Consider the following 11,272-nt stretch of genomic DNA (forward strand, 5'->3'; position numbering starts at 1 on the left):
CACTGCGCATGCGAATCCCGCAGACTGGGGGTGGGGTGGGTGGGAGCACGGACCCCGCCCCTTCGCGACTCGTCGCGTGACGTCGCGGGGGGCGCCGGCCTCCGCCCGGCTGCGAGCGGTGAGAGCGAGAGGCGGGCGGACTCGACGCTGCTACAGCGGGAAGGGATATGGGTGTTGAGTTTCTGCTCGAGGGGCTTTGCGGGGGAGGGGAGGCCTAGGTGCACCAACAGCCGCCGACCTTCAGGCTCTATCCTCCTCCTTCCTACCTTTCCCCCCCTTTACAGATGTTCGGGACGGGAGGCAGGGCCAGGGCTGTGCGTTTGTGACACCTGCATTTCCCTGGAGCCCTCCTTCTCTCCCATCCCAAATGTTTATCTTGCCTTCCAGATGTTCCTTTTCATCAGGCTCTTGCTTCTCGCCAGGGAAAGCGCACTCCACTTGGAAGCTGGAGACGGGTTTCAGACCTTGGCCCTACCACTCCTTTGTTAAAGTGCCCGAGCCTCAGTTTTCCCCACAGTCTTTTTGCCTTGCTTCATCTGGTTTTGAAGATCAATATGACCCAGAGGAATAGAAAGGAAATGGACATTTGTTCAGTTCCTGCAGGGCCAAGTACTATGCAAACTGTTTTATCTGCTCCATTTAGTCCTCACTACTCGATGTTCTTAGAACTCCCATTTCACAGATTCTTAAGCTCGCAGAGGTTCGCTGATTTTTCTCACATAGCCAGTGAGTGGCAGAGGAGGACTCAAATTGAGTTTAGCTCCAAAGTGGAGTTCTTTTTCATCAGATGCTTCCCTTGTCTGGGCTATCAGCTGGAACTGTTCTTCAGCCAAACCCTAGCCCCAGAACAGCTGCTTCCTGAACTTCTCCCGTTGAGAATTCTCATTTTCGAATTCCTTTTTCCAGTACAGCGTGCTCTGCTCTGCTTCCACCTTGATTACTTCAGAAATGAAATGCAGCAAACATTTATTGAGTGGTGCCTGGAGATGAACACTTGGAGTCAAGAGCCTTGGGTTCTTGTCCTGGCTGTGCCACTAACTGGCTGTGTGGCCTTGGCCAAGTTCCTTGTCTTCTCGGTGCTTTCACTTCCTTTGAATAAGATGGGTAAGTGCCTTCTTACTGGCAGGCTCTTGTCCAGGTCTCCCTTCCTGTCCTCCAGCAGGCTCTCCCTGGAGGCCCAGACCCCTCTGCTCCCCATGGGCAGCTGCCAGGCAGGGCACAACCTGCATCTCTGCCTGGCGCACCACCCACCTCTGGTCTGTGCCACTTTGATCTTGCTGCTTCTTGGCCTTTCTGGCCTGGGCCTTGGTGGCTTCCTCCTCACCCACAAGACTGGCCTGCGCAGCCCTGACATCCCTCAGGTGAGTACTCACCCTCCTGCTCATCCTTCCCCTGCAGGCCAGCTCTTGCTGCTGATCTCCTCTCACCTCTCCCCACCTTCCTTTTGCACACAGGACTGGGTCTCCTTCTTGAGATCTTTTGGCCAGCTGACCCTGTGCCCCATGAATGGGACAGTCAAAGGGAAGTGGCGTGGGTCTCACGTCGTGGGCTTACTGACCACCTTGAACTTTGGAGATGATCGAGACAGGAACAAGACCCAGACATTCCAAGCCCAGGTCCAGGGTAGTCGTATGGGATTGAAAGGTGAGACCAAGGAGGACTGTGGGGTTGGATATCAGAACATTCAGAGGTGGGCCCTGCCCCTGACCTCACCATCCTGGTGACCTTGGGCACATCTCTGGGCGTTAGTCACTTCTGCTGTAATAGGACTAGATACTTTCAGTGAACACAGTGCCACTGTGTAGGGTCTCTATAAATGTTTTCTCTCTCCCCTTCCAACTTTGAGGTTCTTTGATTCTATCCTTGGAGGTGTGATGAGATGGGCAAGATTTGACCTAAAGTTCTTTCTCAACCCTCTTCATCCCTTGGGGCTTCTGTTAGAGGCACCTTCTTTTTCCTCAGGGATATCAGAGAAACATGTTCTATTTATTTAAACTGGTGTCGTTAGTTCCTGTTGTGTGCTTAGCACAGCTCTGTGTGCTATGAAGGATACAGAAAAATCAGACATCCTCCATTCCCAAATTGCTTAGAGTCTTCTGGGAAGATGATGAGTGAGAGTGAGTCAGAGGGTGCCATTAATTCCTGTGTGAGATTTGGCCTCAAGTTCCTCATCTAAAAAATGTGGAGATGAAGAAGGAGGAGAGAAAGGTGGAATTCTTAGACTTCTGAGGTCCTTTCCAACACTGTCGTTCTAAGATTCTCCTATGAGTCAATAGGTGTATGTGTGTGTAGGCACACATACGCATATTGCCAGGTGAGAGTAGGGCTCTGTATTGCCAAGTGTACATGTGTGTGATCAGAGAGCAAGAGAAAAGGAATGTGTCTGATTATATAGACTCAGGACAATTTCTCCTGTTCTTTTTATGTAAAAAACATAATAGCTTTATTGAGGTAAGTTATACACATGCCATGAAGTACACCTGTTTAAAATGTACAAGTGAATGGCTTTTTTATATTCACAAAAGTGTGCAACCAGCACCACTGTCAATTCTAGACCATTTTCATTACCTGACAAAGAAATCCTGTTCTCATTAGCATGCACTTCCCTTTTTCTCCTAACCTTCCAGCCCTAGGCAACGAATAACTACTTTCTGTCTCTGCAGATTTGCCTATTCCAGACATTTCATATAATATGTGGCCTTTTGTGACCGGCTTCTTTCACTTAGCATAATGTTTTCAAGGATCATCCATGTTGTATCATATGTTAGTATTTCATTTCTTTTCATTGCTGAAGAGCATTCACTATACACGTATTCCACATTTTATTTATCCGTTCATCAGTTGATTGACATTTGGATTGTTTCCACTTCTTGTCTATTACGAACGATGCTGGTCTGAACACTCATGTACAAGTTATTGCACTATCATATGTTTTCATTTCTTTTGGGTGTGTACCTAGGAGTGGAATTTCTGGGTCATATGGTAACTGTGTTTAATCTTTTTTTTTTTTTTAATAAATTTATTTATTTATTTATTTATTTATTTTTGGCTGCATTGGGTCTTCGTTGCTGCATGTGGGCTTTCTCCAGTTGCAGCGAGCAGGGGCTACTCTTCATTGTGGTGCGCAGGCTTCTCATCGCGGTGGCTTCTCTTGTTGAGGAGCACGGGTTCTAGGTACGCAGGCTCAGTAGTTGTGGCTCACGGGCTCTAGAGTGCGGCTCGGTAGTTGTGGCACAAGGGCTTAGTTACTCTGCGTCATGTGGGATCTTTCCAGACCAGGGATCGAACCTGTGTTGCATTGGCAGGCAGATTCTTAACCACTGTGCCACCAGGGAAGTCCCTATGTTTAATCTTTTGAGGAACTGCCAGACTGTTTTCCAAAGTGGCTGTATCGTTTTATATTCCTACCAGCAGTGTATGAGAGTTCTAATTTCTTCACATCCTCACCAACACTGGTTATTTCCTGTTTTCTTGACTATAGCTGTTCTAGTCAGTGTGAAGTGATACCTAACTAAGGTTCTAATTTGCATTTTCTTTTTTTTAAATTTTATTGAAATATAGTTGATTTACAATGTTTTGTCAATTTCTGCTATACAGCTAAGTGATTCAGTTATATATATATATATATATATATATTCTTTTTCATGTTCTTTTCCATTATGGTTTATCACAGAATATTGAATATAGTGCCCTGTGTTATACAGTAGGACCTTGTTGTTTATCCATCCTATATATAATATTGTAGTTTGCATCTGCTAATCCCAAACTCCCAATCCTTCCCTCCCCAACCCCCCCTTCCCCTTGGAAACCACAAGTCTGTGCTTTATATCTGTGAGTCTGTTTCTGTTTCATAGATACGTTCATTTGTGTCGTATTTTAGATTCCACATATAAGTGATATCATATAGTGTTTGTCTTTCTCTTGCTGACTTACTTCACTTGGTGTGATAATCTCTAGGTCCATCCATGTTGCTGAAAAATGGCATTATTTCATTCTTTTTTATGGCTGAGTAGTATTTAGTTTGTTTCCATGTCTTGGCTATTGTGAATAGTGCTGCTATGAACATAGGGGTGCATGTATCTTTTTGAATTATGGTTGGCTGGATATATGCTGCCCAGGAGTGGGATTGCTGGGTCATATGGCAACTCTATTTTTAGTTTTTTAAGGACACTCCATACTGTTTTCCATAGTGGCTGCACCAATTTACATTCCCACCAACAGTGTAGGAGTGTTCTCTTTTCTCCACACCTCCTCCAGCATTTGTTGTTTGTAGACTTTTTAATCACGGCCACTCTGACCAGTGTGAGGTGGTAACCACCTCATTGTAGTTTTGATTTACATTTCTCTAATAATTAGCGATGATAAGCATCTTTTGATGTGCATATTGGCCATCTTTATGTCTTCTTTGGAGAAATGTCTATTTAGATCTTCTGCCCATTTTTCGATTGTGTTGTTTGTTTTTTGGTTTGAGTTGCATGAGCTGTTAGTATATTTTGGAAAAAGCCCTTATCGGTTGCATCATTTGATTTGCATTTTCTTGATGACTAATGATATTGAACATTTTTTCATGTGCTTATTGGCCATTTGTATATCTTCTTCGGAGAAATGTGTATTCAGAGTCTTTGCCCATTTTAAAAATCGAATAATTTTTCTTTTAATTATTGACTTTTAGGAGTTTTTTTTTATGCTTTCTAGATCCAGGCCTCTTATCTGATGTATGATTTGCAGACTTTCTCTCCCATTCTTTGCGTTGTCTTTTCACTTTGTTGATGGTGTGCTTTGAAGCACAAAGGTTTTTAATTTAGATGAAGTCCAGTTTATCTATTTTTTTTGTTGTCGTTGCTTGTGATTTTAGTATTATATCTAAGAAGACTTTGCCTAACCCAAAGTCACTAAATATAGGTTTTCCTGTATTTTCTTCTAAGAATTTTATAGTTTTAGCTCTTACATTTAGGTCTGTGATCCATTTTGAGTTAATTTTTTTGTGTATGGTGTGAGGATGGAGTCCAAGTTTATTCATTTGCAGGTACTATTCATTTGTCCCAGCACGTTTTGTTGAGAAGACTATTCTTTCCTCATTGAATAGCCTTTGCACTCTTACTGAAAAGCAATCAACCATAGACATATGGGTTTATTTCTGGGCTCTCAGTTCTATTCCACTGATCCATGTCTATGCTTATGCTAGTACAACACCGTTTTGTAGGAGTTGTTCCACGTGTAGATGAATTTCTGGTGTATCTGTGGGGAGGAAGGTGATCTCCGCGTCTTACTCTTCCGCCATCTTCCCCTCAGCCTATCACAACACCTTTTTGATCACTGTAGCTTTGTAGTAAGTTTTGAAATCAGAAAATATGAATTCTCCAGCTTTGTTCTTTTTTTTTTTAAGATTGTTTTGGTTATTCCAGATCCCTTGAACTTCTATATTAATTTTAGGATCAGCTTGTCAGTTTCTGCTTCTTCATGGTTAGAAACAAAGTTATAACATCAAAGATTTTTGGACCAAGTGAGAGTAATCACATATGATTGCATCATCTAATCAGTAATTGTTGAGCACCTACTATGTACCAAGCATGGGAAATACAGAGATCTGTAAGATGTGGATCCTCACCACAAGTCACTCACAATCTAGCAAGGATACTGATGTGAACAGAAGTAAACACCTTTCAGTGTGTGCAGTAGAACACAAGGTACAGTGAGAGTACTCAGAAGTCCATCAGGCAGGGATGGTGAACACAGGCTTTTCCAAGGATACGGGGCTTGAGCTGAGGCTTGAGGGAGGCTTAGGAATGTGCCCTTCCAGCCAGAGGGAAGAGCATATGCAAAGGCATGCAGATGGGATTATGATGGCACATTTAGGAACTTCCAGGGGTTCAGTTTGACTGGTGCAGGGGAAGGAGTGTTGAATGAGTGGCAGGAGATGGGTCTGAAGAAGCAGGCAGAATCCCATGGAGAGTCCCTTGTGCCAAGACAAGGTAATTGGACTTTATCCAGGATATTTGGCTACCTCAAAGAGTTTGATCAGGAAAATAGAATTTTGTTATTAAAAGATTTTTTTGTTTGTTTTTAAAAGATCATACTCTGTTGGCTGACTGCCTGGAAGGAATGTGTCCAGATGCACAAAGACCAGTTAGGAGGTGGTTGCGATAAAAAGGTGACTTATCTGAGCTAAGACAGTGGTGTGAAAGAAGGGGACTGATTTGAGAGAGTCGATAGAAGTGTGGGATGGACAGGATTTGGTGACAGATTTGATCAGGGGAACATAGAAGAAAGGGGAATGGGAATTCTCTTACTGAATTTTACATGTATGTTTCTCAGTTGCAATTATGATGTATATACTGGTTTGTATTTCTTTTTTCACTTCATGACATCGTGTTTTTTGTATTACTGAATGGCCAGAACATTATTATTTTAATGGATGTAAATTGATCTGTTAATTGGTTAGGCCATCATTTGTTAATGCTTTCTTTATTGATAAACATTTTTATTATTTTCTGGTATTTTTTATGAAAACACAATAAACATTTGGTATACTGTGCACTTTTCTTTTGAATCTTTTTCTTAGGATTAGTTTCTGCAAGTGGTATTACTGAGTCAAAGAGTATGGACCTTTTTTTTAATACACAAATTCATTTTATTGTGGATTCAGACTACACAGAAGTGTACAAAGCAAATGTAAAAGTCCTGCTTACCTTCTCTGCAGAGTCCACAGTTTGGTGGGCATCCTCTCAGTCCTTCTCTGTCTTCATCTAAAATTGCAACAGAGGGCTTCCCTGGTGGTGCAGTGGTTGAGAGGCCGCCTGCTGATGCAGGGGACACGGGTTCGTGCCCTGGTCCGGGAAGATCCCACATGCCGCAGAGTGGCTAGGCCCGTGAGCCATGGCTGCTGGGCCTGCGCGTCCAGAGCCTGTGCTCCGCAACGGGAGAGGCCACAACAGTGAGAGGCCCGCGTACCGCAAACAAACAAACAAACAAATAAATAAATATAAAATTGCAACAGAAACAGCCAAATTGTCTTCTAAAAGTGTCACCAGTGGAGAGCACGCATTTCTCCACATTTCAAGAACTCTTGTTATTGTCAGTCTTTTTAATTTTTACCAATTTAATGGTCTAAGGAATTACCTGATTGTTTTACTTTCTCCTGATTGCTAGTGAGGTTGAGCATCTTCTTGCAGGTTTATTGGCCATTTTCATGTCTTCTCTGAATTTCCCATTCATATCCTTTACTTATTTTTCTTCTAAGTTATTTGTCTTTATCTTCTGAATTTTTTTAGAAGATCTTTTTACATTCTGGATAGTAAATCCTTTTGCCAATTAAATATGTTATAGGTATTTTCAGCCATTGTGTGACTTCTTTTTTTAACTTTAATTGTATAGTTTAAGATAAGATAGAACTTATCTTTCATTGCTTTTAGTTTTTATGAAATTTATTGCTCTTGTCCTCTACACGGTCTTTTAGGTTTTGTGTCTTTTTTTGGAAGGCCTTTCTTTCCCACTTTAAAGTTAGAAAATATTTGTGTTTTGTTTTAATACTTGCTTAGGTTTTTGTTTTGTTTTGTTTTAGTTTATTTGCATAGGTCTTGAATACATCTGGACTTTATAGTGTGAGGTAAGAGTCTGACTTTTTTTTTCCCAAATGGAAATTGTCCCAAGGCCATTGACTGAGTAGGCCATCCCTTTCCCACTAATTTGAAATGGTATGTGAACCTTTTAATGGATTTGGGTAGTAGTGGAAAACTGCTTTCTTAAAAAGAACGATCTAGGTTATACAAATTGACATCAGCAATGTGTATTTACCCCAGTTTTGCTGCAGCTTTCCGAGTATTGGTATGATTGTTTTATTGATTGTGAGCTAATTTAAATTAATTTTTATTTATATCGGTACACAGCTATTTTCATTTCTCAGTGATGCAAATGATGGTATTAGAGGACTTTACTGAATAGAATCAATGCCAAAATACCTGGTACAGTAGGAAGCCTACATAAATGAATAGCTGTCTAAAGATTGATGACTCCCATCCCACCCTACATTTTCTTCCATCTCCTCCCCTGTGCCTCTCATAGGATCTTCTGCAGGAGAGCTGGTCCTCATTACAGCCAGGGTGACCACAGAAAGGACACCAGGAACCTGCCTGTATTTTAGTGCTGCTCCAGGAATCCTGCCCTCCAGCCAGCCACCCATGTCCTGCTCGGAAGAGGGAGCAGGAAATGCCACCCTGAGCCCTAGGATGGCTGAGGAGTGTGTCAGTGTCTGGAGCCATGAAGGTCTTGTGCTCACCAAGTTGCTCACCTCCGTAAGAGCCTCAGATTGTTGGGGTTTCATAGACTGCCATGCTGAATGCTGTGTCTTGATGGCTTCTGGAGGCAATTTTACCTAGTAGAAAAAGCACAGGCTTTATAATCCTGCCTCAGAGGTTCTGTGGCCTTGAGCAAGCATGTGGGCCTCTCTGAACCTCAGCTTCCTCAGCTGTAAAATAGAAAACATGATACTCTCTCCTAATACCAACAAATAAGGATAAATGAGAATGAATGTAAAGTGCCTGGTACATAATAGAGATTGGATAAATGACAGCGATTACTATTAACAATTGTCTATAGATACAATAAAACATGATCTTCACCTCAAAGGAATTCAGAAGCTGTAATAAGAGGCAGAATGGGCTAATTGCTATCATAGGGGTGTGAGCAAAGTGTTATTCAAACAGAGTAAGGACCAATTAACTCTGACTTGAACGTTTATGGAGAGTGCTTCACCAAGATGGTGGCATTTAAGAAAAGGGAATTGTTTACAGTAGTTTATACCTTACTAAGTGCTTTCAGTGTCATTATCTCATTTGATCTTAAAATAGCCTTTTTAAGGCTGTTATGAGGTAGCTGTTATTATCTCATTTTACAGATGAGGAAACAGACTTAGAGGGAGTGAATTGCCCCAGGCCACACAACTGGTTAAGTGGCAGAGCCAGGATTGCAACTTACAGCCTTCTGACTTCCACGTCCCAGGCTCATTCTGCTCTGTCAGGATGATCCTTGAAGAATGAGCAAGACATGAGCAGGAATGCAGTAGAGGCGGTTCAGGAGAGGGGAGATACATTCCAGGCAAAGGGACCAGCATGAGCACAGGCCTAGGGATTGAAAAGTGTTCAGGCTTCAGGAGCACTCCACGACGAAGGCTTAGGCATGACATAGGGGAAGAGACAAAAGAGATGCAGGGGCCAGGTCATGAGGCACCGTGAGGCCTGGCTAAGATGCTGTGACTTGATACTGCAGGCCATGGGAGTCACTGGTGCTGGGTGGACAAGACTGGCTAAGTGGAGGAGAGAGACCAGTTAGGAGGCTGCTTCATACTGTTCCCTCACATTTGCAAAGACCCTGGTGAGGAGCATGACCTGGGAGCTTGGAATCAGAGACCTTGGTTTCCAGACCTGGCCCTGCTTGCACATTTCAAAATGTAGACAATAGTGAACTTTCCTATCTCCTGGAGTCATTATAGGGGTTCAGTTTATATGTTTGGGCAAGAAAGCGGTTTGTAGACCATTGAGACAAATGTTAGCTTGCATGCAAATAAGAATAGAATTTTCCCTTTAGTTGCTCCCTGGATGTGGAGAGCCCTCTCCCCCATGGAGGCTTCTTTCTATAGCCCTTGGGCTGGGGGTATCTAAGATATCTTCCCAAGGGAAGATTCTCCACAGTCCCTTCTCTCTCCATCATTCCTCCTCCCCTTCCTGTCCCTACCCCTAGGAGGAGCTGGCTCTGTGTGGCTCTAGGTTGCTGGTTTTGGGCTCCTTCCTGCTTCTCTTCTGTGGCCTTCTCTGCTGTCTCACTGCTGTGTGCTTCCACCCACGCCGGGAGTCCCACTGGTCTAGAACCCGGTTCTGAGGGCACTGGCCTAGTTCCCGTCTCGTTCTCAGGTAAGGTTCTCTGACTCAGTCCTGTGGGAATAGGGGATGGGGTGTGAGTGGCAGTTGTAACTGAGACAGAGCTTTTCCTAGACAATATGGTTTGGTTTTACTTATTTTTGTACTTTATATGTGTGGAATCATACATATTCTTTTGCGACTGACTTCTTTCAGTTAACATTCTGATGTTAAGATTCATCCATAGCTGTAGTTCAAAATCCAAGCTTTTTGGCAACAGCGGTGAATTAAGGGGGTTCACATTTGATGATGTGTCCTGGATATGAATCATGTTTGTCTTGCTTTTGTCCTGAAATTCTGATACCCAGTTTTATGATGCAAATTTTGTAAAATTCATCTTGAACTGCTCAAAAGGATTGATGATGCCCTTTAACTGGACACATACTATGTGCCCAAGCACTTCACATGCACCTGATCTTTTACATTAGCCATCATTGCATTAGAAAAAGTTGATTCTGCTAGCAGGATCTTTGCAGGGACACAGCCTCCAAAGTAGGGGTAGGACATACTGGCTAACTGGTTAGTCCATCAGCTCACTAAGGTTAAAAAAAAAAAACATTCTATAAAAAAATCTCACCCTTTCAGGTGAGTCTCATATAATTCGAGAGTCATATATTGTGCACCCAGCTCTTAAACTGTTCTCAGCTTCAGCTGGCTGCTGTGCCCTAGGAAATAACTGTGGGAGAAGAGGAAACAGCTCAGACCCAGGGGAGGTGCTGACCAGAGGAGCTGGACCCTCAAGATCAACTTTGCTTATATTGCTTAGGGCTAGGCCTGACTGCTCCAGCCACCTACTTGGGTTGGGAACAGGTGGAACCCTCTCAGCCTTTCTTAGATCTGAGCAGACTGGGAAAGGAAGGCTTTCTGGCTCCTGGCAGATCCTGGGATCCTGAGGCCATCTCAGTTGGAATAAGTGCCTGTACCTATCTCTAGTTGTCACTTCCTCTGCTTCTTCCCCAATTTCTGCAGCCATACCAGAGCTTCCTCCAAAGGCCCTCTGACCTGCCTTGTTTGTTTATTTTGTTTCTCTCCAGGTGTGAATCAACTTCTTGGGCCTTGATTCTGAGTTGGAAGAGATATTACAAAAGTGGAGAGCTGGAATGTGGGGGAAATAAAAGGTTTTTTTGTCCAGTGTTTCCCAGGGTGTTTATTGGGGATTGGATTGAGGTGGGAATTTTAAGGTAGAGAGTCTCGGGAGGTTTAGGGAATTCTTCCTTGTTGACACTAGTTTGGGTTGGTATAGGGCATAAGGTTACTGCAGCTCTTGGGTACGGTCATGGAAATGCTTTGACATAAATGCATTGTGACCTTGTGCAGGTCATGCTGCTGTGAAGGGCCTCAGTCTCCTGAAGGGATATGCC

The 11,272-nt window shown here is 43.2% G+C and overlaps 1 protein-coding gene across 4 annotated transcripts in view; it reads left to right on the top strand.

Annotated features, from left to right (window-relative positions):
• Positions 1–11,042, top strand: part of TMEM219 (transmembrane protein 219) — a 35,540-nt gene extending 24,498 nt beyond the window's left edge. For 2 of the 4 annotated variants that reach the window (XM_060119955.1, XM_060119957.1), the window contains exons 2-6: positions 907–1,361; positions 1,455–1,644; positions 8,062–8,291; positions 9,736–9,905; positions 10,946–11,042. In XM_060119955.1, coding sequence (XP_059975938.1) covers positions 907–1,361; positions 1,455–1,644; positions 8,062–8,291; positions 9,736–9,873 — 1,013 coding nt within the window. In that variant the 3' untranslated portion in view covers positions 9,874–9,905; positions 10,946–11,042. The other 2 variants (XM_060119956.1, XM_060119954.1) reach the window with 2 other exon arrangements.
• The last annotated feature ends 230 nt before the right edge of the window (positions 11,043–11,272 follow it).

The sequence above is a fragment of the Mesoplodon densirostris genome, chromosome 16 (genome assembly GCF_025265405.1).
Source record: "Mesoplodon densirostris isolate mMesDen1 chromosome 16, mMesDen1 primary haplotype, whole genome shotgun sequence".
Lineage (NCBI taxonomy): Eukaryota > Metazoa > Chordata > Mammalia > Artiodactyla > Ziphiidae > Mesoplodon > Mesoplodon densirostris.